Source organism: Bactrocera tryoni, chromosome 5 (genome assembly GCF_016617805.1).
Source record: "Bactrocera tryoni isolate S06 chromosome 5, CSIRO_BtryS06_freeze2, whole genome shotgun sequence".
Taxonomy (NCBI): Eukaryota; Metazoa; Arthropoda; class Insecta; order Diptera; family Tephritidae; genus Bactrocera; species Bactrocera tryoni.
Window position 1 is genome coordinate 65,771,403 of NC_052503.1, and position 25,341 is coordinate 65,796,743.

General features: G+C 34.0%; 1 protein-coding gene across 2 annotated transcripts in view; it reads left to right on the top strand.

Annotated features, from left to right (window-relative positions):
• Positions 1–14,860, top strand: part of LOC120778659 — a 36,324-nt gene extending 21,464 nt beyond the window's left edge. The window contains exons 3-4 of one of the 2 annotated variants that reach the window (XM_040110581.1): positions 5,832–6,006; positions 13,945–14,131. In XM_040110581.1, the coding sequence (XP_039966515.1) occupies positions 5,832–6,006; positions 13,945–14,131 (362 nt within the window). Of the gene's footprint in view, positions 1–5,831; positions 6,007–13,944 lie in introns of both variants that reach the window. The other variant, XM_040110582.1, reaches the window with a different exon arrangement.
• The last annotated feature ends 10,481 nt before the right edge of the window (positions 14,861–25,341 follow it).

Sequence of the window (25,341 nt, forward strand, 5' to 3'; positions counted from 1 at the left end):
AACTGCGTTTGCTTGAGAGTGTGCTAAAACTTATGCTTGTATGTGTGCATAGTATCATTACGCTTTCGATAATTATCGATTGCACATATTTATTCAGGTAATGAAATTGGATAAGACCCATTTTAAAAATGAATATTGATTATTTTTTTTATTTGTTATATAAGCTTAGACAATTGAAATAATTAAAATTTATTTTTATACCATATTACTGTCGAAAAAGTAACGGAAAGTTTTGCGCAAAAATGTGCTTCTTAATAAAAATTTGACAACAATTTGGAACTCGTTTTAAAAATGCAAATTTTTTCTAGACTCACATCTAATTAGTTATTTGTTTATATTTTTTTCGAGCATTTGTTCAAAATATTTTGATAACATTTCTTTCTTTTAAATTATAATACATTTTTATACTCTCGCAACAAAGTTGCTAAGGACAGTATTATAGTTTTGTTCACATAACGGTTGTTTGTAAGTCCTAAAACTAAAAGAGTCAGATAAAGGGTTATATATACCAAAGTGATCAGAGTGACAAGTAGAGTTGAAATCCGGATGTCTGTCTGTCCGTCCGTCCGTCTATCCGTCTGTCCGTACAAGCTGTAACTTGAGTAAAAATTGAGATATCATGATGAAACTTGGTACACGTATTCCTTAGCTCCATAAGAAGGTTAAGTTTGAAGATGGGCAAAATCGGCACACTGCCACGCCCACAAAATGGCGAAAAGCGAAAACCTATAAAGTGTCATAACTAAGCCATAAATAAAAATATGAAAGTGAAATTTGGCACAAAGGATCGCATTAGGGAGGGGCATATTTGGACGCAATTTTTTTTGGAAAAGTGGGCGTGGCCCCGCCCCTACTAAGTTTTTAGTACATATCTCGGAAACTACTATAGCTCTACTCTACAGAGCCGTTTTCTTCCGGCATTTCCATATACAGTTCAAAAATGGAAGAAATCGGATAACAACCTCGCCCACCTCCCATACAAGGTTATGTTGAAAATAACTAAATGTGCGTTAACCGACTAACAAAAAACGTCAGAAACACTAAATTTTACGAAAGAAATGGCAGAAGGAAGCTGCACCCAGCCCTTTTTTAAAAATTGAAAATGGGTGCGGCGTCGCCCACTTATGGACCAAAAACCATATCTCAGGAACTACTCCACCGATTTCAATAAAATTCGGTATATAATATTTTCTTAACACCCTGATTACATGTACGAAATATGTGTGAAATCGGTTCACAACCACGCCTTCTTCCAATATAACGCTATTTTGAATTCCATCTGATGCCTTCTCTGTATAATATATACATTAGGAACCAATGATGATAGCGGAATAAAACTTTACACAAATACGGTATTTGAAAAATATGTAAATGACGGATAATGAAATCTCGATTATCACTTTATCATGCGAGAGTATAAAATGTTCGGTGACACCCGAACTTAGTTTGTATTAGGTATATGAGGGCTCTGGGAAGTATTGATCCGATTCAACGCATTCTTAATACGCAGATATTCTATTTCACTGAATTTTACTTGTATATCCCATACATTGACCTACATATATTTTTGATCAAAATTCTATATACATACACTGGGGTCTATATATTCGGTGCCTAGTGTTTTGAACAGTTTTGCTTGGGTCTGGACAATTTTTGATAATAAGGTGACATACTTGTACTTTAAAGGAATTATTAGTGAAAAGTTTTATCCCGTTATATCTATTGCTTCTAGATTTGTAGACTGGTAAACAAAAGAATCAAGTGGAATTTGATGAGAAGTAGGTTGTGGTCCGATTTCACTCATTTTCATACAGTGACTTAAGAATGTGAGAAAAATGTCACAACCAAACTTAGGTGAAATCAGTTGGTCGGGTCGCAAGATATGTGGCTTCACCTAAAAGTCGATTTGTATTCAAGTTATAGTCTCGTCATTCTGATAATTTATATATACATAACCTTATATCTATATCTTTTAGTTTTATATGAAATATACGATCGTTAGTTGAACAAAATTATTATACTCTGTAGCAACAGGTTGCAAGCGTATAAAAAAATGAATATAAATACAACATTTTATCAGGATGCTCAAATTAATTTTAAGATAAAATACATAATACATAAGTCATTAAGATTTTTTTAATGACTCTTCTGCTATACACAAAATAAACTCCCGAAACAAACGATTGGTAGATTATTTGTGAAAAAATGAATAATTTCAAAGAATTGGTCATAAAAGTGACTAATACCTAAATATCATCCGCTTAAAGCTAAAACTGAAAACTTCGTTTACGACAAGATGACTGGCAAAAAATGCCAAACAAGCACGCAGCCGAACAATACATATTTGTTTTTGTTTTGTTTATTTCTTTTGAATAATAATTTTTATTCAATATTTAACTTTCGATTGCATAACTACTTATATACATAAATTTAAATATTTGTACATATGTTGGTAGAATATCATATAACCATATATGGTACCTTTCTTTTTTAGTTGAAACCAGAAGTCGAATAAAATAAAGAAACAAATATTTAAACGAAATTAGCAATTCATAATAATACAGTTGCTAGACGGAAGATCTTAATTTTTTATAAATAGAAGGAACTAAATATGTAATAGGGTGTGTAAAAGACGAATATCTTTTATGCTTGGCACCCCAAAAAATTGGTTGGTAGACACCTCTAAAGTAGCCCCTCCAAGTAAAAACTCTCACCTGTAACAAGGAGGTTCGCCACCCGAACGAATTTATATTTTTTATTACTATCAGATAAAAAAATTTGTATCCCGCTTCCAACTACAACTACCTGAAACAGATGACTTAATTTAAATATCTTTTAAAAGGTTATGTTTGCGAAAAAATCGTAAGAGACTAATTTGTTGAGTATTCAATTCCCTACAAAACTCATGACATGGGAGGCTTTCTTAAAGGTGTCTATCAACCAATTTGTCGAAGTATCAAGCGAACCCACCTTAATACGTATGTATATATGTAGTTGGCTGTTCAACTGGACTTTGGTCTGTTTCGTTTGTGTACAAAAGCAAAAATAAGAACACGAAAAAAATTTTATATTTTTTATGCAAAAATTGTTTTTGTCGCATATAAACAAAAGCAGAGTATGGAAAGTTTAGATTTCAGAGTGATGTGTTTAAGAAATTTAAATTTAAAACTCGCAAAAGGCGAAACTATATCAAAAATATTCTAAATTAGTACAATTCAAAAGAGTGTTAAATTAATTAGATTTTTATATTGAGTTAATTTATTCATTTACGTTTCGTGTGATTTCGAGCTCATGAATCAGCAATTTTTTTTTCACACAGCAAAGTGACTAAAGTTGTGATTTTAATAGTTCCCATATGTTATTTGCCGTTATATCCATTTATATACCTTACATATATAATATACTATAATTAACAGCTGAATCCAGCATCCTTTTAGTAATAAGGCTTGTAACTAAGCTGTAAAAATAAATATAATAATACTTGTATTAAGCGTTGAGAAATTTTTAAGCATTGCTTTAAATAAGTCGACTTCATCTTGTAGATGACAGAATATACCGAAACTCGTTTTCCCTACACCACATAAAAACTCCACAAAAAAAAAGTGTGTTCCATTTCGAAGTTGCCTACTTTTAAAAGAAAAACACAGAAACTTCAAATTTATTGGGGAATTTTTATTGTCATTTAAAAGAACATTCTTGAGAACATATTTTTTGTAGATTATCTCTTTCAAATGTTGCCCACGATTGTTGGTTATAAAGAATACGGACGAGAAGCAAAGGCAATTGATTGATGCATGTGACTACTCATTTATTTAAGTTATTCCAGTTAATGCTCACTACAAGAAAATACCTATAATACCTTCATAAATGCCTTAAAAGAAAAAAGGTATACAAAGATATTTCTTTTAATTGTGATCGATCAGGATTTGAGTTGGATTGCTCAGTAAGTATGAACGGTTCCGATAAATGAGCAGCTTCTTGTACAAAATTTCACATTGATATCTAAAAACTGAGGAGAAAGCTCGCGTATATATGTTTTGACACATGAGAGCTATTTGTGTTGTTAAAAGTAGCTTAAATAATACTCTCCTTAGCAACATTGTTGCGAGAGTATAAAAATCACCTCAACCAAGGACCAGTGTTTATAGATGCTATGGCGAGTTCAATCTAGGTCGTAAATTACATTAAGACGAACTTCGTGAAGCTCGTCAAAATCAGTTCTTGTACCAGAAACTATAAATGCAGTGCACAAACTGGCATGGCAAGATCGTCATAGAACCTATCGTGAGATAGAGGCATTAATGAGACTGTATATGTATTTCAACGCCTTTTAAGAAGAGGAAGATATGTATTTCAAGATCAGTCGAATCCAACAAAAGTTGTTCGCGCACGAAGTACTTTCAAGCAAAGGGTTGCCTGTTTTGTTTGAAAAAATTGGACGCAATCATACCACTAAAACCACGTAGAATACTAAATTATGAGTTGTACACAACCATTTGCTAGTCATTAGCCTGATGCCTCACGTTTCCTCCTGTTTGTTAAAAAACATCGTGACAAACTTAGTGTACTCTGTTCAGGATATGAAAATTAAAAACAAAAATTGTAACTTTGTTAACCAAAAATTTGAATGGAATACAGTAAATCTTGACCTCAAAAATGTAAGACAGGTGTTAGCAGGCAGTAAAAAGTCTGTTACTTCTAAATCTATAGCAGGTAAATGGTAACTGTGCTTGAAAATTTGATAAAAAATATGGTTTATGATTATAATGGGTTGTCAAAAAAGTCTTGCGGTACTTTTATTGAAATAGAAATGAATTTTTGATGACCCAAGCCCAGCTCTTGACCGATGCTACGGCTGCTACTACGCCTGTCTCTTTCGACCAATTCAGCGATTTTGTCGCAATTTTCGACGACAGGCCTTCCGGAGCGTGGCGCATCTTCGACCACCTCTACACCAGAACGAAAACGTTGAAACCATCGTTGTGCGGTGGAAATGGAAACTGTATCGGGTCCATTAACTGCACAAATTTTATTGGCGGCTTGAGATGCATTTTTGCCTTTATCGTAGTAGTACTGTAAAATATTCCGTATTTTCTCTTTATTTTGCTCCATGTTTGTGACGCTATAACTCACGAAGGACTTAAAAGAAACGACAATCAATCAAACATGTGTTAGCGCGTGAAATGAGCTTTCCAAAAAGGTATAGCATGACCCGATGCGACGAATAAAACTAGAACTACGCGCTTTCAGCGCCAACTAGCGAAAATACCGCAAGACTTTTTTGACAAACTACTTCGGTATATGCCCATGCCATTGCCATGATATTCGGAGTGGGTGTTTCCATCAATAAAATCACATTAAAGTTGCAATAGGGAGCCATGTTTATCAATTTTTGCAACGCAGTTGGTCAGCTTAGTTATTTTCGAAAAGTGGCGGTTTAACATTTAAGTTCATCAAAGGAAAGTTAATGTTTTGACATGGAAAGAGATATCGTCAAGGTAGTTGCAGTTGGTAGATGCGGTCAAAGTTCAGGCAAACATCTAGTAGCGATATCTGCACCAAATATGGCCTAGAGAACAGCATGTAACTCCATTACCAACAGCCATAGCTTTCCTTAAGACACTAGTCACGAGTCCTCTAACATTATAACGTTTTATTGGACAAGCACTTAGTAGAGCTGTCAGAGTCAATTATAAATATTCATATTAAAAGTTTTGTGCAAAATTTATTTGTTTAATTTTATTTCTACTGAAATTATGTGTCTCTAAAACTTCAGTTTTAATTTTTATGCACTTTTAACTTAATTCATTTTCTATTTTTCCAATTCTCAGACACAGAAATCAATGATTTCTCAGCTGTCGCGCTTCAACGCAAGCAAACCACGCTCAAATCTCAATTAACAGATGCCATCAAGGAGTCTTGCCTGCCCAAAATGCTCTGCGAAATGTCCGCAAAGCCAGAATATATGCTCACCGAAAAGGAGAAGGATCTCTTGTACTTAATAAGGTAAGTACTCCACTTAATAAAAATATATATACTTGTATTTATAGTTTTGTTTATGAGGTAAGCATACATTTTTGTCTTCGCGAAAATTCTTAATTCGATAATTTACACGTGTATGCAATACTTGCCAGTCTAGTGTTAGAAAATGCGCAAAATTAGCAAGAACTCAAATCCAGGAATGAGGAAGCAATTACAAAGTTCATTAATAAAAGAAATCTAGAATCTTAATAAATTAGCAAAAAGCCTATAACACCCCTCGTAGGCTTCGTTAATTATTTTGCATAAAAGAAAATCTCGTTTGACTTGTGCGCCACTCATGTAGTATCTACATATCTTGAATCAACAGCTTGTAAATAATATTAGAATTCTTAATGTTCTTACGCTAATTTGGCAAACAATTCTAGCGAGATGCCAAAAAAATTGGCAAAGCTATCAAGTCTCCCTTAGTTCTGCTTGATGGCAGCCAGTTTCTAAATAAGGAAGTGAATTGGTAATTTTTTGTTTGTTCTCCTGACGTGAGTGCCAACATGTGCACAACTGTGCTTACGGTTTTTTGCGCGCAAATCAAACAAACTTTCAATTTATTACTACATAAATGTACAAGTTTTGTTTTGTTTTTGGTTAAAATTGTGTAGTTCAGAATCTTAAGTTGGCATCAAGAGTAATAGCTCGCTAGACTTAAACCGATAAACAAAACTACACATGTTTAGTAAATATACATACGAAAGAAAATAATAAGAAACAGGCTTATTTTTAATGGTTGCTTCAGATGATTTAATTAGCGCTTAGTTCGTCATTTGCGCAGTAAATTAAAATTCTTGTGTTTTCTTTAAGCCAGTTCGTAAATTTTCTTCAGTTCAACACGCGCTTGTCATCACATAGTTGTTTTGCTACTTGTCTTTATTTTTTTCTCTGAAGTAACAACAACCACTGAAAAACGTATTCATTCAGTTTTGAAATCGAAAGTGTCTCTTCCAGAAATCAGGTGCTTTTTTGGTATGTGTTATCGCAGTGAAATGTCTTCTTTAATAGAAAAATTTATAGAGTGGTTTCTTCTCTGCGTACATACTCACAGGGATTATTTTTATTGTAGGGGGAAGCATCGAAAACCGGACTGTCCTACGGAACCACTGGTTAAGTATTACTTCGTGGGAGGCACAGAACATTTAAGTCTCGTCTATTGTGCTGTTAAAGGTCTCAGTTTTGTCATTATGAAAGGCGACGCTTCGCTAACAGTTTTCTATTTCTCAGTCGACTAACACATGCGTGTCGTTAAATTATCGATCGTAAAACTACCACCGAGTGTGGTTTTTAGTTTTTTGCTTGTATTAGAAAAGCGAGGGCAATAAAATAATACATGTACACGTCGGACAGTTCGTTCTAATGACATTGTGGAGTCTGTGAAGGTAGCATCTAAAGCACCCATGTTCACTGAGTATTTGGGTCAGATGGAAATCAAGGTCCTTATGTCGTTTATCTATCCATGAACGGATGTCTGGAATAAGTCTGTGGGTCCAGCGTCCTTTTAATTTGGACTGGCTTCGCTGCTAGAGCTCATCTCCTGTGATGTCAATGGGTGGCATACTGGCTAATAGTTCAGCAGCGTCGGTTTATATAGTTCGAATATGCGGACGGGGAAAGTTTGGAGGGGGAGTGATCTGTTGGGAGCTCTCCACTAACTTTAACCACCTATCAGCCCACAGTAGTACGTATATTTTTAAAGCGGATGTGGCTGTTATTAAGGTAGCAGTAGATGTATTGCTTCAAAAAGCAGCTTCTTTCATTGAAGTCTGCAAGTAATTGGAGAGTAGGGTGATTATATTAATTTACTATTTCAAAGTGCAACTTCCTGAAGAGAGGTCGCATGTAATTCGACAATATTGACTTCGAGCTCGATGACAATGTGTGTCATGGTAATGTTACTTCGTTATCAGTCTGGCTTGGATGCCTGGTTATAGCATAATTGCAAAGCTCATGAGCTCGCAAGAATGGGTACTCTTACCCCAACCAGACTGGATCGATAATCCGCTCTTGCATTCTAGCACTAGATCGGTGGATTTTCTGTGAGCTCAGTAAGCGTTGGTTAACAACCAACTACGGGATAACGGCATCTTTATGACACAAAGTGTTCTAAGAGTTTCTTCATCAGCATCATCTCACCGCTGTTGTAACTGAACACTGTTCTCTAGCTAATCATGTGGTGAGGCTAAAGAATTTTCATATCTATACTTGGCCTGCTTCAAGCGGGCCAGTTGTTCGCAGTAGATGGTAGAATTAAGCGTCTGGCCATGTGGGAGCAGCTCATAGTGTATGATTCCCTTCGAATCCCATCAAACACACGGCAAAATCTTCCTGGCCGTCAATCCCGGCTTGACCAGTGTTTGGGACGATTCACCGGCCTTCGACCACGACCGTTTTCTCTTGATGTGATCCATTTTTCGTCGCCAATCACCATCCGCTTCAAAAATGGTTCGTTCCGTTTCAGCAGCACATCGCAGGCGTTGATTCGGTCCAGAAGGTTTTTTTGCGTCAAAGCATGCGGCACCCAAACATCAAGCTTCTTTGTCTATCCAGCTTTCTGCAGATGGTTTAAAATTATTTGGTGACAAACTCCCATCTTCTGGGCGTTGCCATGATTTGATCAGTATTCGTTGTCACAGCTTTTCCGCCGCCTAGCTTATCCATGATGTCGTTTTCACCCGCTCTGAATCGTCAATTCCTTCATTCCTCCGTTGTTCGATGTGATAGAGTACCATCCCCCAAAACAGCATTAATCTCACGGAAGGTTTCTCTACCGGATTTGCCTTTAACGAAGGCAAACTTTAAAAAGCGCGAATTTCGGCGTTAGTGAACTCCACGTTTACACGTCTATAACTGTTGAACGCAATATCCAAACTAATCATGCATATCGTCGTTTTGTAGGTTATGTCAAGACCTTTCAAAGATGAATAGTATGCCAGATACGAGCTTTATAGCGCTTTATATATAGCCGCGAAATTCAAAAGACAAACCTAATATCTAGAAAGAAAAGTCAGAGATCCTATACACATACATACATATGTATAAATGATCAGCATACTGAGCTGTGCCGATTTAGCTTTGGCCGTTTTTCTGTCTGTCTATCTGTATATACGCGGTCTAGTCCCTCAGCTCATGAGATATCGATCCGAAATTTTTCACGCGTCCTTTCCTTTCCAAGAAGCTACTCATTTGTTGAAATCAACGATATTGGACCACTATAGCATATAGCTGCCATACAAACATAGCGATTAAAATCCTGCTCTATTTTGTAGAACTTTTTCATTTGACGAGATGTCTTCATGAAATCTGTCAGGTATTATTGCCCAAGGCAATGGTGAACTCCGTTCTCTATGACTAAAAAAGTTGTTTGGAACTACCTATTATACTTACTATTAATTTAAATAAATGAAATTACTTGCTCTATGCTAATTAAAAAAATATATTATTTTATTCTATTTTTCGGTCTTACTTTTTAACATTAATGCTAAATAGCGTTATCAAAACGATTTCTACGTAGCAGTCGTAAAAATTCTAAGCATACTCACCTTCCACACGACTAATGGTAGTCATTACCTTCACCTAAATGAATAGCAATTCTATATTTATACTTACATGTATGTATGTACATTATGTATATATATTCACAAATTTAAAGTAAGCATTGTTCGTAATTCACCACCTTTTCCTTAACCCCAAGCGTTTACATTTTGTATGTATAAATTATATGATTTTGTTACGTGCGAAAAGCTAAATAACATTGTATGTGCAACAAATAGCGGAATGACAATTTTAAACTTAAATGTAATACATAATTGTATATACATATATGGTATGTCATATTTATGTTTAAAATTGTCATTCCGCTATTTGTTGCACATACAATGTTATTAGCTTTTCGAATGATGCCCACATTGTGGAGAGAGTGAGTGACTAAATCAGCCAACATCGGCTAACTGTCGATATTTATCTTAACTATACATCGTTCATACTTAAAGAAAATCGTTTACTTGAAGCTTAAATATGCAAGTAAATTACTTCACACGTGAGTGCGAGCTTCAATGCAATAAAAATACCGTAAAAGGAAGTGGTAGAGAGCGCGATTTGCTTATTTAATTAGATATCTTTGCAAATTGTTCTAAATGGTTACAGCAAACACATGTTTTAAACGTAAATGCCAATATGTGAATATTATATGAGCAAACAATGGCTACAATCTTGTAGTGTGTATTACACTTAAATACTTGTGCATTAGGGTGATCCTAAAATATATCAAGTGATAAGTATTTTTGGCAGCCGCTTATCTTTCAAACAGAAATTCTACATTGGTTAAATTTCGAATTTCTTTCAAAGCTGATTTTTTACTCGATATGTGGGTATGATCCACATTTGAAGATATATCATACACATGAACCATCAAAACAAGTAAAAAAATCTGCGTTAACTTAAAAAATTACTTCACTGAAACACATTAAAGGGCTTTAAATCGGATCTTAAATTCATATATGAATCTTTCGGTATTAAAAGTTACGATTGCAGGTTTTCATTGATACAAATAATTAAATATTTTTGAAAGACTATAGAGCATAACCCATACCTTTACTAAACTAAATATTTCTTAAAGATAATAGGCAAGAATCCATAACTTTACTTCTGTTTAATAATATTAAGGGGTAAGATTAGTACAAAATCGATGTTTTATCTTAAAATATATGTAAGGTTCCGAAAACTTTTTTTTAATTGATAGAGTAATCAAAAAACTCCACTGTTGTGTTAAAGTATTGGGTTTAAGCAGCTTCTTATTAGACGAATCTATCAGTTTTTCTGGCGTATCTATCCCAGTTGGGCAGGGATGGTATCCGATGGCTGAACCATGCTTCTTACAAGTTCACAACAGCAACTTGACTAGCAAATGTGATTAAGATTTCAATACAAAATTTTATTTTGATTTAAGTAATTAGCTGGAGTTCGTGGAATCAGTCCCGCCTTTAAATGCTTTCCAGAATAAAGTGATTCCGAAGTTTAGTCCAGTAGCTCTCATTTTGCGCCAAAATGTCAGTATAAAAACGTGTTTAGCATCAAATAGTTGTTTAATGAAGCCTCAAGTAATAATCATTAGTTCATTTTGGTTTTCCTGAAGCCGATCTCCATTAGGCCCGCCGGAAAAATTGTTTGGCAAAAATATCTTCAAGTAAAAATCAAAATAATTGATTATTACCATAGAATTAAACATGTAATAATCTAAGGTTATTCAAACTTCGATTTTTTGTTTTTTGATAAAATGATGACTTCCGAAAAAAAGTGGATTTTTGTGAAATACCTTAAAGTGGCTTTAAAATTCGGAGTTATTATCGAAAACTTATTTCTTATTTATTCTTATTCTTCTTTATTGGAGTAGGCATCATTTACAAATATATCTAAGAAAGTCGTGCAGTCGTTTTGAAGAAATTTTGGTCACCAACTTTATAACAACAGCGGTTCGAGAAAAAGGCGTGCAAAGTTTTGAAAACCGATTACAATAAGTAAAAAATTCCTATAAATACGTTCATAACCTCGAAAATATTTCTGGGAACAACTTAAAAATTTCGGAATATATTCTCAAGTGTATGTACTATATATATGAAATCTGAAAAAAGAGAACTTTTTTTTTCATAAGTGGATATAACCTCTTAAAGTTAATCCTTTTTGAGATCTCTAAACTAGCCTAACCTCTCAATACACTTCCGTCAGATCCTGAGTTTCCAGTGATATGCCTATGTATTACAGTACAGAATAGTATTGGTAGTTATAGTTAGTAAATTATGTAAAAAAAACTTCTTTCTAAAATTTAAGAACCTCCCTAATATTTAAATAACAGCATTGTATTTAAATTTCTAACTTAAGTAAAACAACTGTTTACACTGGAAATCGGTATACACCTATAAAGCTCAGTGACAACGCTAAACAGCTGTGCCATTGACGCACATATATACATACATACTTACATAAATACATTGTTGTAAAGAAATATTGTAGTTCCATGTTTATATTTGCACACCGTTTAAATACGTAGCAACTAACCGGTTGGTTGACTGGTAGCAGTAACCTCGCACTTGACTTGTGCGCAATTAGCTCAGGAGCAGAAAAAATTTATATCTATGTATACAAACAGATTATATACATATTTGTATATACAAATACAACAAATGGGCATAAATTGTAGCAACTTAAAGTGGCGCATTAAAAATAAAAAGAACTAAAACTAAGAGACAGTCTCCGGCTACCTTCTCAAATGCCGCCGCGTTTGCTAACAAAAACTGGAAAAATAAAGCTTGTACTAGTATATGTGTACAAGTAGTGGCGTGCTGACAGCCCCCAGTCTAAGTGTTTGTCGCCATTTCATGCCATTTGGGTGTTTGTTTGTAATTGTAACCGTAATTGCCCGCGACCGCAGTTTGTGGACTGTCTGGTCGCACTACTTTTGTACTTAAGTACATAAGTACTTGGAGTAGGAAGTCACGTCTCCACCAAGAGTTAAAGGTGAAGTTTAAGCGGCAAAAGCGTGCGCCTTGCATTGCTTTCACCCAAGCGATAAAGTTAACAATTTTACCGCCGACATATTTTTATTTAAAAAAAAAAACTTTTTATGAACGAAAAATTATGCGGATATAATAAAAATATATATCTACATACTTACATATATAGGAATTTGCAAAAGAATTTGAAAGTCAAATAGACTAAAGGTTTCGAAGACTTTGGACTTCACTGCAATAACCGAAGGCTAATTTTATCAGTTATACTTTTTGCTCATTTGATACTTAGGTTTATAATTATGAGCCTTTTGGGAGAGACTGATTCTATGCAAATTAGAAATGATTAGAAATAGAGCATCTCCCTATCTTAAGCCGCATTACAACAATTAATATTTTCATTTAAAAAGATTTTTGATATACTCTCGAAGAATTTGACTTCTGAACAGGTGTGAGTTTTAGTTTTATTTTTTACTCCCATCAACAGAAGGGCTGAGTTATTGATTGTAAAGATCTGCGCTGAACTGTTTAACCGATTTCCATATGGTTCACTTGTTATGATTGCTGGTATTATTAGGTTAGTTTATGAGAAATATAGAAATTTTTAAATGGTTTCATTAACTGCTTGAATAGCTTCTGAAGAATTACACAGCCTTGTTTGGACCTCTGGGATAAATCTTTGCTTCGAAACAGATGATCGACCTAACCTTATGAGAAAAAGAAATATTTTTAAATGGTTTCATTAACTGCTTGAATAGCCTCTGAAGAATTACACAGCTTTGCTGGGCTCTCCGCGTTATTGAAATAAATCTATGCTTTGAAACAGCTGATAGACCTACCTACGGCAGAATTATGCTAGGAGAGAGTGGGCAAAGTGGAAGAAAAAGCTATCAGTATTATCGGAATTTGATTGAAGACCGCCCAATCTCGCGGATATTAGGATTGGTTCTTATTAGCTAACAATATGAGGTAGTTCTTTCATCACTTCGACGAGGTATTGATACCTAATATAAAACAATCCTGGCTAAGATTCGAATATCAGTAAATGCAGCACAGTTCATTAGAATATCAGAAAGTTTATTCATCAGCTGGTTTCTTATTTTTTATTATTTTCGGATCATGTATTATTGGGTTCTGAAGATTTCATATTTATTAAGCCGCACCTGGAAAATGTCTCTAGCATCTTCAAACTGAAATTTTTTTTTGGTTTTATATTATATATGCATTGAATTTGTAAAGTAACTTCTGCAGTAACAAGTAAAGAAAATACTTTCATTAAAGCACTTGTAATCTACTGGTACCGACTAGATGTTAAATTGCTTGAGATCTAGTTATAGATGACGCAATCTTTTCAGAATTGTTGTATGTATTTGAACAGAATGTTTACTATATTCCATCTTCTTTTCTCTTTCAGATCCTCCACCATGTCGCTGGCAATGAATGCAGCGCCGAGTAAATGGCATTTCGCCGCTCACATGGGCGAATTACTTCGGTATACAGGCGATGATAACAGCGGTCCAATGGGTTGTGCAAACCTGTGGCCTAATTGTCCGATTAGTTCAAAGAAGTTAATGAAATTATCGCATAAGGTGAAGCTGTAAGATAAGGTTTAAGCCACTCAATTAAGAGTACATACAATTGAGTATTCGATGTACACTGGGAACACTGGAAAATCGAAATTCACAAAGGCTTACTTAAATAATGAATGAGTGTTAAAGTCAAATGTAAAGAGCGAGCTAAAGAGGGAGAATAATTTTAGACTATACTTGCATATAAGTTTAGAAGAAAAAGTTCGATTAAACAACTGAGTAGTATTAGTTTATTGTATTGCCTTATTTTCGATATTCATAAGTAGTATTTGCTTATAGGAGTATGACTTACATACATATATTGTATGTATGTATAGTATATAGTCTTAATCAGTAGATGTTTGGTAGCGCTTGTTTTCAGAAACACCTTACTATGTAATTATACCAGAATTATTATTCTAAATGCATAATTTGCAATTTAGAATCGAAAAGCTCTGAAAAAATTTTCAAAACTCTCCAAATTTTGATATAAACTAAATTCTAAAATATTTTCGAATAGCCTACCAATAATTTTAGTTTTAGTTGAGGTTTTAATATAGTTAACTTTGTAAATACTTTTCGCTATTACTTAGGGTAAAAATTTTGTTTTGTAAGCGGCTTATCCGGACGCTTGAAGTAAAAAAGAAACAAACGAATTGTGTGCTTTTTGTCAATTAAAAGTTGCATTTTTAATTAAGTACTTTTATAATACTATAAGCATTTTTTGTATTATTTAACAATTTCATTAAAGATATTTAATAATGTAATTAATTTGTTTTTCCTATTAAAATACGTTTGGATACGATTGTATATAAAGCGAATATTTCGAGGAACAGGATGAACAAACAAATTAATGACAAAAAAATTCATAAATAAATAAAATATAGTTTTAGTGTCTTGAAATTGTTGTTTTAATAAATACATTTAATTGATTGGGAAAAACTGAAGGGATTAAATATATTTATATTTGATTTTATTAATCGTTTAATAATAATTGGTTATTTTTTTTTTTAAATAAAACAAAAATGGTTGTATGATATATTTTGCATGGCTACTATGGTCACGCTTACAGAAGTGCAGACTCTGAACCCAATTTTCGACGGCTTCCAAACATTAATCGGTCGATACCGCTGAAATTTCATGTTCGATATTCGTACGAAGTTCTTTAATCGTCGCTGGCTTGTTGGCATTGACCATAGACTTGACGCAGCACCATTGGAAAGAGTCTAACGGCGTTAAATCGCACGACTGAGGCGGCCAATTGACTTTACCATTTCGTGAGATAACATTTCACCAAACTTGGTTTTCAGTAAATCGATTGTGACATTCGCTGTGTGACTTGCGGCACCCTCCTCTTGAGAGTACATATCATCCAATTCGCGGCAAAAATATTCGGTTATAATTGAGCGGTAGCGATTCTCATTCACAGTAACGTGCCGGTCTTGATCATCAAGGACCAAGTACAGTCGGAATACAACGGTGACACATGGAGTGCGCATGGATTACTACCTGACCAATAACGCATATTTTGCTTGATGAGGATTTGCGGCCAGCGGCAGCAATATTCTCGACACTACGGGCACTTCTTTGTCTCCCTGGCACGGAAACATTTTGTACTGTGCCTGTGGAATCAAATTTTTCTACTAGACGATTTTTATTAAGTGAAAATTAAGTTTCGATAAAATATTTATTTAAATCGAATTTTTTTTTTATCGAATGGAACCACTTATATCGGCTTTAAAACAAAACGTTCATCTTACTTTTTAAAGGCCTAGACAACGCTTACGCGGTTATAGCCGAGTTAACAACAGCGCGCCAGTCGTTTCTTCTTTTAGCAGTTTGGCGCCAATTCGAAGCGAGGTCTTTCTCCACCTAATCTTTCTAACGGAGTGGAGGTCTTCCTCTTCATCTGTGTTCCCTGGCGGCTACTGCGTCGAATACTTTCAGAACTGCAGTATTTTCATGAGGGACTTATGAATTTTGGTCTTTTTTGGTCGCAGAGAGAAGACTTTACTTCTCAACTGCCTACTCAGTCCGGAGTAGCAACTGTTGACAGGATTTCGAGGCTGACATTGTTGTTGGTGTTAATACTGATTCAAAGATGAAATGAAACTATCTACGACTTCGGAACAGAAACGATACCGGATTATTAGTTACCACTAACAAATCTTAAGTCAAAAGTTTGATTATCCAAGGCGTAACTAAAAAATTTTTATTTCAATCTCAAAAATACATAACCTTACTTATCGAGATGAGTGATCCTAAATGTTTTCTCATTAATTCGAGTTATCTTAAATTATTAAATTTCATACTATTATCGATATTAGCCAATCAGTTATTGCAAATAAACTTTTGTAGCTGAAGTTGTGTTTTTTTTATCAACTGCAAAGTCATTCCAATGCTTTGATCATTAGTTCGTCAAGCTCGTCATCGGGATGACATGTGATTTTTATGCGTTTCAACTGACGTTTGACTGGAATATTTATGTATGATTTTGTTTGACTTTGATTAAGCGATTTAGTGTTGACACTGAGCAAACTGGTTGAAATTGGTATGAATGAATGATTATTTGCGTACTTAAATAGAGAATAGAGACTATTATTAGGGTTGTGCAAATTCAAATTTGGAATGGTCTATACATAATTCAGCTCGCAGTAGTTTTGTTATGGTTAAGTCACAAACCAGTGATAGATCCACAAAACATCCCATTAGCGCAGAAGATGATCTTTAGTGATGAATTTAAATCGGTAATAAAGGTGTGATTGGTTAGCTCAGAAGTAAGATCTTACTGATCTGGTCTTAAATCTATTAAAATGAAGGTTTTGTTTGGCATCTTTAGCAGCATGTTCCGATTTAGATCAAATATTCACCATCCTATTTGATTGCTAGTTGTCTTTTTGGTGGTGATTTCATAACATCTTTCTTATAAAAACTTTTGTCCCTATTAGTAAAAAAACTGGAAAGTTGTTTTTGAAAAGCTTCTTTCTTTGAATTTCCCCTGCAAAATCATACGCAATAGGCAAGGACAGATAGTATACCTTGGTAACAGGGTCGAACGGATATTCTGGCGAGTTGTTGTCAATGTCTATGGCCTGACCTTGACCTCACGGAACTCAATTCCTCTTCTATTGTTCAAAGCTGGTTACCTTTTCCGATTGCTTCCCTCAGACGGTCCAATTGTTGATGAAATAGGTCTGAATTAAGAGCTTGGCCGCAGGAGAGCAGTTGATAGTAAATGATTCTCTGGTAATCCTACCAAAAACACACAAAATCTTCATGACCCAAAAAAGTTTACTTTCGGGAATTTCAGTAGAAACGATTTTAAAACTATGCGAAGCATTTTGAGTTTTCCCATAAAATTTAAGTGTTGGATTCAGGGTTGTGGGTTTTTTATTTAAGAATATTTGAGAAATATTTAAATGTTTAATTCCAAATTCGGGTTTAAAATAAAATTTAAAATCTCAGTATAAGAATGAAAAATTAAAAAAAAATTATAATAATTTAAAAATTGGATTAACAAATAAAAAAATGTTTTTCAAATCAGAAGATGGTTGAAACGAGATAAAAAAGGAATATTTATATATTTCTAATTGAAATACTATAATTAAAAGTAAGTAAATATAAATAAGACAAAGTGTGCAGACCTTTTTGTGAATAACGAAATTTTATTCTAATATTTTGTACAGCAACTAGTTTTCTAAGTACTCATGTATATATGTACATATGTGCATATTATATTAACTCAAAAATTTTCCACAAATATTTATTTCGATGCATGTCTGCTAACTGCCATCATTAAAATTTATTTTTACTTAATTTTATGACTTTGTGTGTTACGTGATCGTCATACTTGTTTATCTACCACAATTACTTCTCATGCTTACTTGTAGTTTTTTTTTTAAATCTGGTAGTAAAACTTCAAGAAATCAAATAAAAATAAAATTAAGCCACATATAAAAGAGTAATAAATTTCGAGTGAAAACACAAATAAAAAAATTTTGCAAGTGGAAATTTTTGCTGGCTTTGTTAGTTTCCTATAAGTTACAGATTTGTGGAAAGTTCCAAAAATCATTGATTTTATTATTTTTATTTTCGTATTTCTAATCAAACTTCAACTTTTTTTTTTTATATTCATAATGAACTTTAATGAGCCAAGTATGTATAATACCATTTTCGTCGACCACTTTTAGCCATTTTTCCGCTAGAGACATTATTTAATCAGTGTAAAACTTTTCTGGTGTCTCGGCGAAAAACTGCGACAACTAATTTTCACAGTTTCTGAAGCCAACCTTACTCCATAAAGGGAGTTCTGCATTGACCAAAAAAATAGTAGTCCGATGGTGCATGGTCAGGGCTATATGGTGGATGCATCAAAGCTTCCCAGCCAAGCGCACCCAGTTTTTGCCGAGTCACCAAAGATGTTTGTGGTTAGCATTGTCCTGATGGCAAACGAAGCCCTTTCTGCTGATCAGTTCTGACCTTCTTTTTGATTTCTTGCTTCAATATCATCAGTTGTTGATAGTAAAAAGCAGAATCAATCGTTCGAATAAACTGGAGTAGCTCATAGTGATTGATTCCTTTCCAATGCCACCAAACACTCAGCATAACCCTTCGAGGCGTCAATCCTGGCTTTGCGACCATTTGTTGCGCTTCACCGCGCTTGGACCATATTATTTTTCGCACATTATTGTCATATTTGATCCACTTTTCTTCTCCTGCTAACATTCGCTTCAGAAGTGATTCGATTTCATTTCGTTTCAGCAAAGAATCGCAGATGTTAATTTGGTTCATTATATTTTATACAGACAATCATGTGGAGGTTCTTTCAGCGATGTCATAGCTGCTTATGTGACGGTCCTGGTCAATCTTTTCCATAATTTCATAGGTCGACGAGAGCGAGATGCACCTTTAACATCGAAATTTACAGAACGGAAGCGAGCGAACAATTGTTGTGCTACACGAACTGATACAGCAACGTCTTTGTAAACTTCACAAATTTCATTGGTGGCTCGTTTGACATTCTTCCCTTTTGTATGAAAAAATTTTAAAATATAGTAATTTTTTTCTCTTTTGAACAGTAACTTTTATTCAACCTACCCGAATTTAATTTTTTAGTTAAATGAAGTTTAAAATCTCACCATTCCAACACTGTCTCGTATGACACAATACATATAATTGATAGCACTGGAGATATACGACTAGAACGACATCTAGTATTGACAAAATATGAAAAGACCTTTTCGGGTGCCCAATATTACTAGCAGTGTTTGTCTTATTAATCAATTGGATAAACCAATCATTTATGACTGAGGGACATAGTTCCTTTTCGAAACGATTTTAACTAAGCTTGTCGATCTTTGTCGTTTTCTTACTATTTCTCTCCAATGTAAATGTTATAGGAACTATATCTACATACGTATGTTGGCTTTTCTATTTCGGGATTAGAAAATAGAAATAAATAAAAACACGTATGTTGCCTTTTCTATTTCAGGATTAGAAAGCAGAAACAAATTTTAATCATCGAAAATCACTTTACTGTTCTGCGTTGTTCTAGTGTTATGGTTGCGATATATCCTGTGCTTCAAAAAAAAAAAAAAACAACAGGCAACCATTTGCTTGGAAGTACTTCATCACTTTTGTTGGATTCGGCTCATGTTGAAACACGCATGCAGTCGACGGATCTTTACTTTTAAGCGCATACGCTTAAGTCCACGTTTCGTCATCTCTCACGATTTCATAGACGTGTTTTGAAGCTTCGCTATGTCATTCTTTCTTAAAACCCTCACTACCAATCGATATGAGCCTTTTTTGACCGATCGACAAAATGTGAAAAATTAATTTTTCAGTCAAATGTTCATACAATATGGAATGTATTTTATAGTTCTTTATCTCACGATAGGTCAGTTGACGATCTTACGATATCAGTTTGCCTTCGGGACAAAAACTGATTTTGGACGACCTTCACAAAATCTGTCTTGGTGTGATCTACGACCTCGATTAAATTCACCATTCCATTGATAAACATTGGACCTTGATGGGGCTTCATCACCAAAACTGAATTAAGTTCGTCGATGCAGAAATAATTGCTCCAAATTGTTAGCAGTTTAATTCCATTTTTTACCGAGGATTTCAAGTTACTGTTAGCAATGCAAATAGTGGTCGTATGTCAAAACGTGCAGAGTATCATCAGCTCAACTAAAGTGAAAAAATACGTGTTTCAGTTAAAACCTAACCTCAGAACTTGGACAAAGAAAAAAACTGAAAATTGGAGTTTTGGCAGACATTTTGACCAAAAAATATAAAAATTTCGCGACATTTCTTTACAAATAGTTGCAATTGAAGTAAATCATAAACAAATAAGGAAAGGGCTAGGTTCCACCAGACATTTTATACTCTCGGTTGGATTCCTAAGTATATACTCATATTATACAATGGAATTAAAAATAGCGTTATATTGGAAGAAGGCGTGGTTGTGAAGTTTCACCCATATTTCATACATGTCATCAGGGTGTTAAGAAAATATTATATACTTTGGTCCAAGTCTTTAAGAATTGTATCTCAAAGACCAGTGTAAAATTTCATGTAGATCGGTTGAGTAGTTCTCGAGAAATCTTGCCAACGGATATGAAAAGCTCAGTTTCGAGAAAGTGCCGTTTAAAAACGTAAGCCCATGTAACTCCTTAACCGATATATAGTAAGTAGGCGGTCAACGAAAAAATTTATAAATAAACAAAGATAATATTTTTTTGTTTTAATCTCCAAAAATTTTAAACCCAATATAAATAGTGCAAACAAATTAATTAAAGAAAGAAAAAACTTAATACACATTGAATACAGTAATGACACAAAAATATTTATAATCACATATGCTTTTAGTACAGATATAAATATATAAATGCATGTATGCTATATCAATTTACTACAGAAAGCAAGTAATGCGCACAATTGCACCCAAATTGGGTTAATCACAGCTAACAAATGTAGTGACGCGCAGCGAAGCGGCAACGAAAATTGTAACAAAAACAATCATAAGCTATATAAAGCACATTTATATGTAAATATGCAGTCTTATTACTTTATACAACGTGTGCCAGCCATTATTGACCATGGGAATATGTTGCGGTCACCCGCAACCGCACGCGCACAGCAAGGGTTAATTTCGTGAAATTGTTTTTATTGTTGTTCATATGCAGCTATTTGCGTTATTTTCAGGGCAAATGAGTGAATAATATAATTAACAAACCGCAAAACTACAAATTGTTGTCGTCGAAATTATTATTTTCATTATTTATTATTAATATTTTATTACAATTATCATAATTATCATAATTATATTTGTCATTATATTATGTTATAATTATGATTATAATAATCATGCATTTGTCACATATGAAATTTCTTCTCTTACTAATATTAATATTTCACCAAATAATTGCTATTTTATCACCCCATTATCTTGTTTCCATATTCAATTCTTGCTTTCTTTTTCACATGACTTTGTGAGCACCTCTTACGACTTTCTTAAAAAAATTGCTACAATTCAATTATCGCTTGCTAATTTCCGCTTATTGTTCGGTTTAACGCTTATGATTTTCAAATTTGCATTTCACTTATTCCTTCACGCCTTTACACATTTGTGCGCAATTACTTCCAATATACTTGTACATATGTATATACAAATATGTTACTAAAATATTTCAGTTTTTGTTTATGTAGGGATCTTTTCAGCTTTTTGCCAAGTTTTGTATTCTTTTTTTTTTGGTTTCCATTGTTTTAGGAAACTTATTTGAATAACTTTGCGCATATTTTGTTTTGGTTACCTTTTCTCCACATAATTTGTTACCAAACAGTTGCTTAAAAGTTTACATAAGTATGTATGAATCAATTTTGAAGTATACCCAGTAGTTAAAATAAGAGGTTTAATAGATGAGTAAACTAGTTCTTCATCTCTAACGAATCGAAGTTTTTGCTCAGGGCGTGCTATATGACATGCCTTCTCTCGATGATATATGTATATAAATAGTTTTAATTTGAGTTCCTGAGCATAATTTTACAAGGGCTTTGTACAGATGTGTAAATTTACTAGCTTAAATTAGTCGTAAGTTTTATGGAAAACAATTGATTTATGATCTCTGGTTCAGCTCAATAAAATAGAGTATGTGAATATCTCTCTGAGATGCGATAAATCCTGCAGACGTATTTGCAAATTTCATTACCAATGATAACGCCTTTTAAATTGATGTCAAGATACCATGTTCATAGCGAAAACTTATACTTTTCAGCAACACATGACAATATGTGTGCATTTAGATCATTCCATATATTTTCGTATATTTGGAATCAATAACAATTAGATAAAAATACTAACCTTCATTGAACCCCATTTTTGGTCAATTGATAAAATGAAAGTAAGTAGACTTTACTGAAATCGAACGCATTAATTATATTTGATATTGGCTTTATTATATAAGTTCTAGTAAAACAATTCATTACTTTTGCATTCGTGGAACACAATTTTTCTCCTATTAGCCAAAGTAGGTCGCTTCTGGCTGATTGCTCGCTTCAGGCGATAAAACTCTTGACAGGGCAGTTCCGAATTAAGAGTCCGACTATATATGTAAAAGCATATCGTTGTAGCTGGTTTCTTGCCAGACTCTGCAAAACATAGTAAATACTGCAACACTTTTAGAGCCGGCTTAGCCGTCGTTTGCACCGGCTCACCGCGACTCGACCACAACTCTTTTTGCTTGTCGTAAGTGAACACTTTTTACCACCAGCAAATATCCGCTTCAGAGCTTCGGTAATGGAAGGATTTGCGATTCAGAAGCGATTCCCAAATGGGAATTCGTCCAAGAAGTTTATGGCGTTAACTCGTGTGGTGGACCGTTTTTTATATCCAGCTTTATTTAAATGGTACCTAACGGTGTTTTGTGAGTGTAGGACTCGGCGAATTTCATTAATTAATCGATATTTTCGAAAAATGACTGCTGCTTATATTTACAAACGGTAGTACAAACCGCTTTTGCGATCGCCAAACAAAACGCCAACTTGTTTAAAATGAACAGGCATTCTAATTTAATGTTTATTTAGTAAACAAATTTCTTTTAATACAGGTAAATGTTTATAAAAGGATTTATCGCGCAGGCTCGTTGTCATATCGCGTTAGTATTGACTTGAACGTAGCGCACAGGATCGATGTACCACGAAGTAAATAATCGAAAGCTGGTGTCGACGAGATGCAACGTGGAAAGAAACAAGAACGAAACGTTGAACACTAATGTTGATGATAGAATTGTGTGGAACGGTGAGGCGCGGCACAGTATAGAAGTGAATGTTGGTAGTCGAATTTAATGTGCGATGGTTGTGTAACGAATTGCTTAGTACCAATCATGTTTCCTATCCTGCTGTCCATCCTTTTTGTTTAGTGGGTGTGGTGAGATGCGTTGTAGTCATCAGCTGTGGTGAATTTAGCTGTCTTGTTAGGGTGCGCCAGTTTACCCGGGTATAGTGGGTGGATGCTTAACTCATTTAAACAATGACTTTTCAGAGCGTAGTGCATCTTTGAAGTCAATACTTTCGAAACGGAATTGACGAAAGCATGCGAATGATTGACTCCTTAAGTCTTCTGGATCAAAACACTACTCACGTTTTCACTCGCGCTGTTTGACTTTTAGTCTTTATCAAAGAAAAACTGTAAAATATGGTGAGTGCACTCACTCCATATTTGGCGTCTGTTTAAACAATACTATGTCCAAGCAGTAACAATATTTTGTGAGTAAGAAATCTTATTTTCCAAACACGATAGCACTTATACAATGCGAGATACAGATTAATGAAGCCATGTTTAGATCTCTTCTTACTACACATGATATTACCTGTATATGAAATATACCTGCTTGCTTAGTCCAGTACAACAACTTGTTCTCAAAGAGGTCGGCTGGTAAACTAACTATATACTTGTAATAGATTTTCATATTCATATTATTTTATAGCTTATCTAAAAAGGTCTAGTAGAAGTTGTGGTTTATTATACCCTGAACAGGGTATACCCGTATTAAGTTTGTCACGAAGTTTGTAACACCCAGAAAGAATCGTCAGAGGCCTTATAAAGTATATATATAAATGATCAGTATGTTGAGCTGAGTCGATTTAGCCATGTCTGTCTGTCTGTCTGTCTGTCCGTCTGTCCGTCCATCTAATGCAACAATGTAATCTCCGAAAAAATTGTTCAGATCGGATTACTATAGCATATAGCTTCCATACAAACTGAACGATCGGAATCAAGTTCTTGTATGGAAAACTTTTTTTCTTGTTTTTACTTAAAGTAATGGATTTTTAATGACATCAACTCAAAATTCTAACATTCATTTCGCTTTAGGTAAAGTTTTTTCGAATGTTGTAAAGTCGTATTAAATATCATTGTAACGTAATTTTTTTTAATCAAATTTTCTTCTTGCATTTCAGAACTTTTCCACTTTCTGCTGATAACGTTTAACCCCGAATTCTTCTTAAATAAGCCTAACAATGTGAACTCAGCCAAATTATAGTGGGAGCTGTGAAAAAAATAAAATAAAATTATTGCGCTGATTACATTTTCCTCTTTTCTTCTTCACAACTAATTTCCAGCTGTTTTTGTAGCCCTCAACTTTCAAATCTAAAACAGTAGAAGACTCTTTTTAGAAAGTATGATAGCACTATCTTTTAGTAAAATAACTAAGCAATCTCTTTGCTTTTTGGATTAAAATTGCTTAAGAGTACATACTTTATAATATAATATATTTTGTTCATATACATAAATTTTGTAATTTTTTTAAGTGAGTTTTATTAGCTTTATTTATAAATTAATTTATCCACTAATGTTTGTGTTTATCTTTTTATTGATAACATTTCTAGTTAATTAATTGTAATGAGTTTAACTTTTCAACTTTTGCTTCCTTTGCTGACGTAGATACTTAAATACATATTCACATATAGTATACATACATATGTATGGAAAGTATGTACAACCATTAGCAATTGCGTGCCTCAATTGCCACACTACCTTACTGCGCTACATTCCAGCGAATACACAACCACATTCATAAACATATTTATGTGTACACTTGCGTGCCGCCATCAAATGGAGATTTATATGCAGTAAACTTGCGCTCTTCCCTTTCAAACCCAGCTTGTATACTTACTCGAACTGCTGATTACCATTAACCCAATATGGCTAAGTTAAAATGTTTGTTTTTAAAGCTATA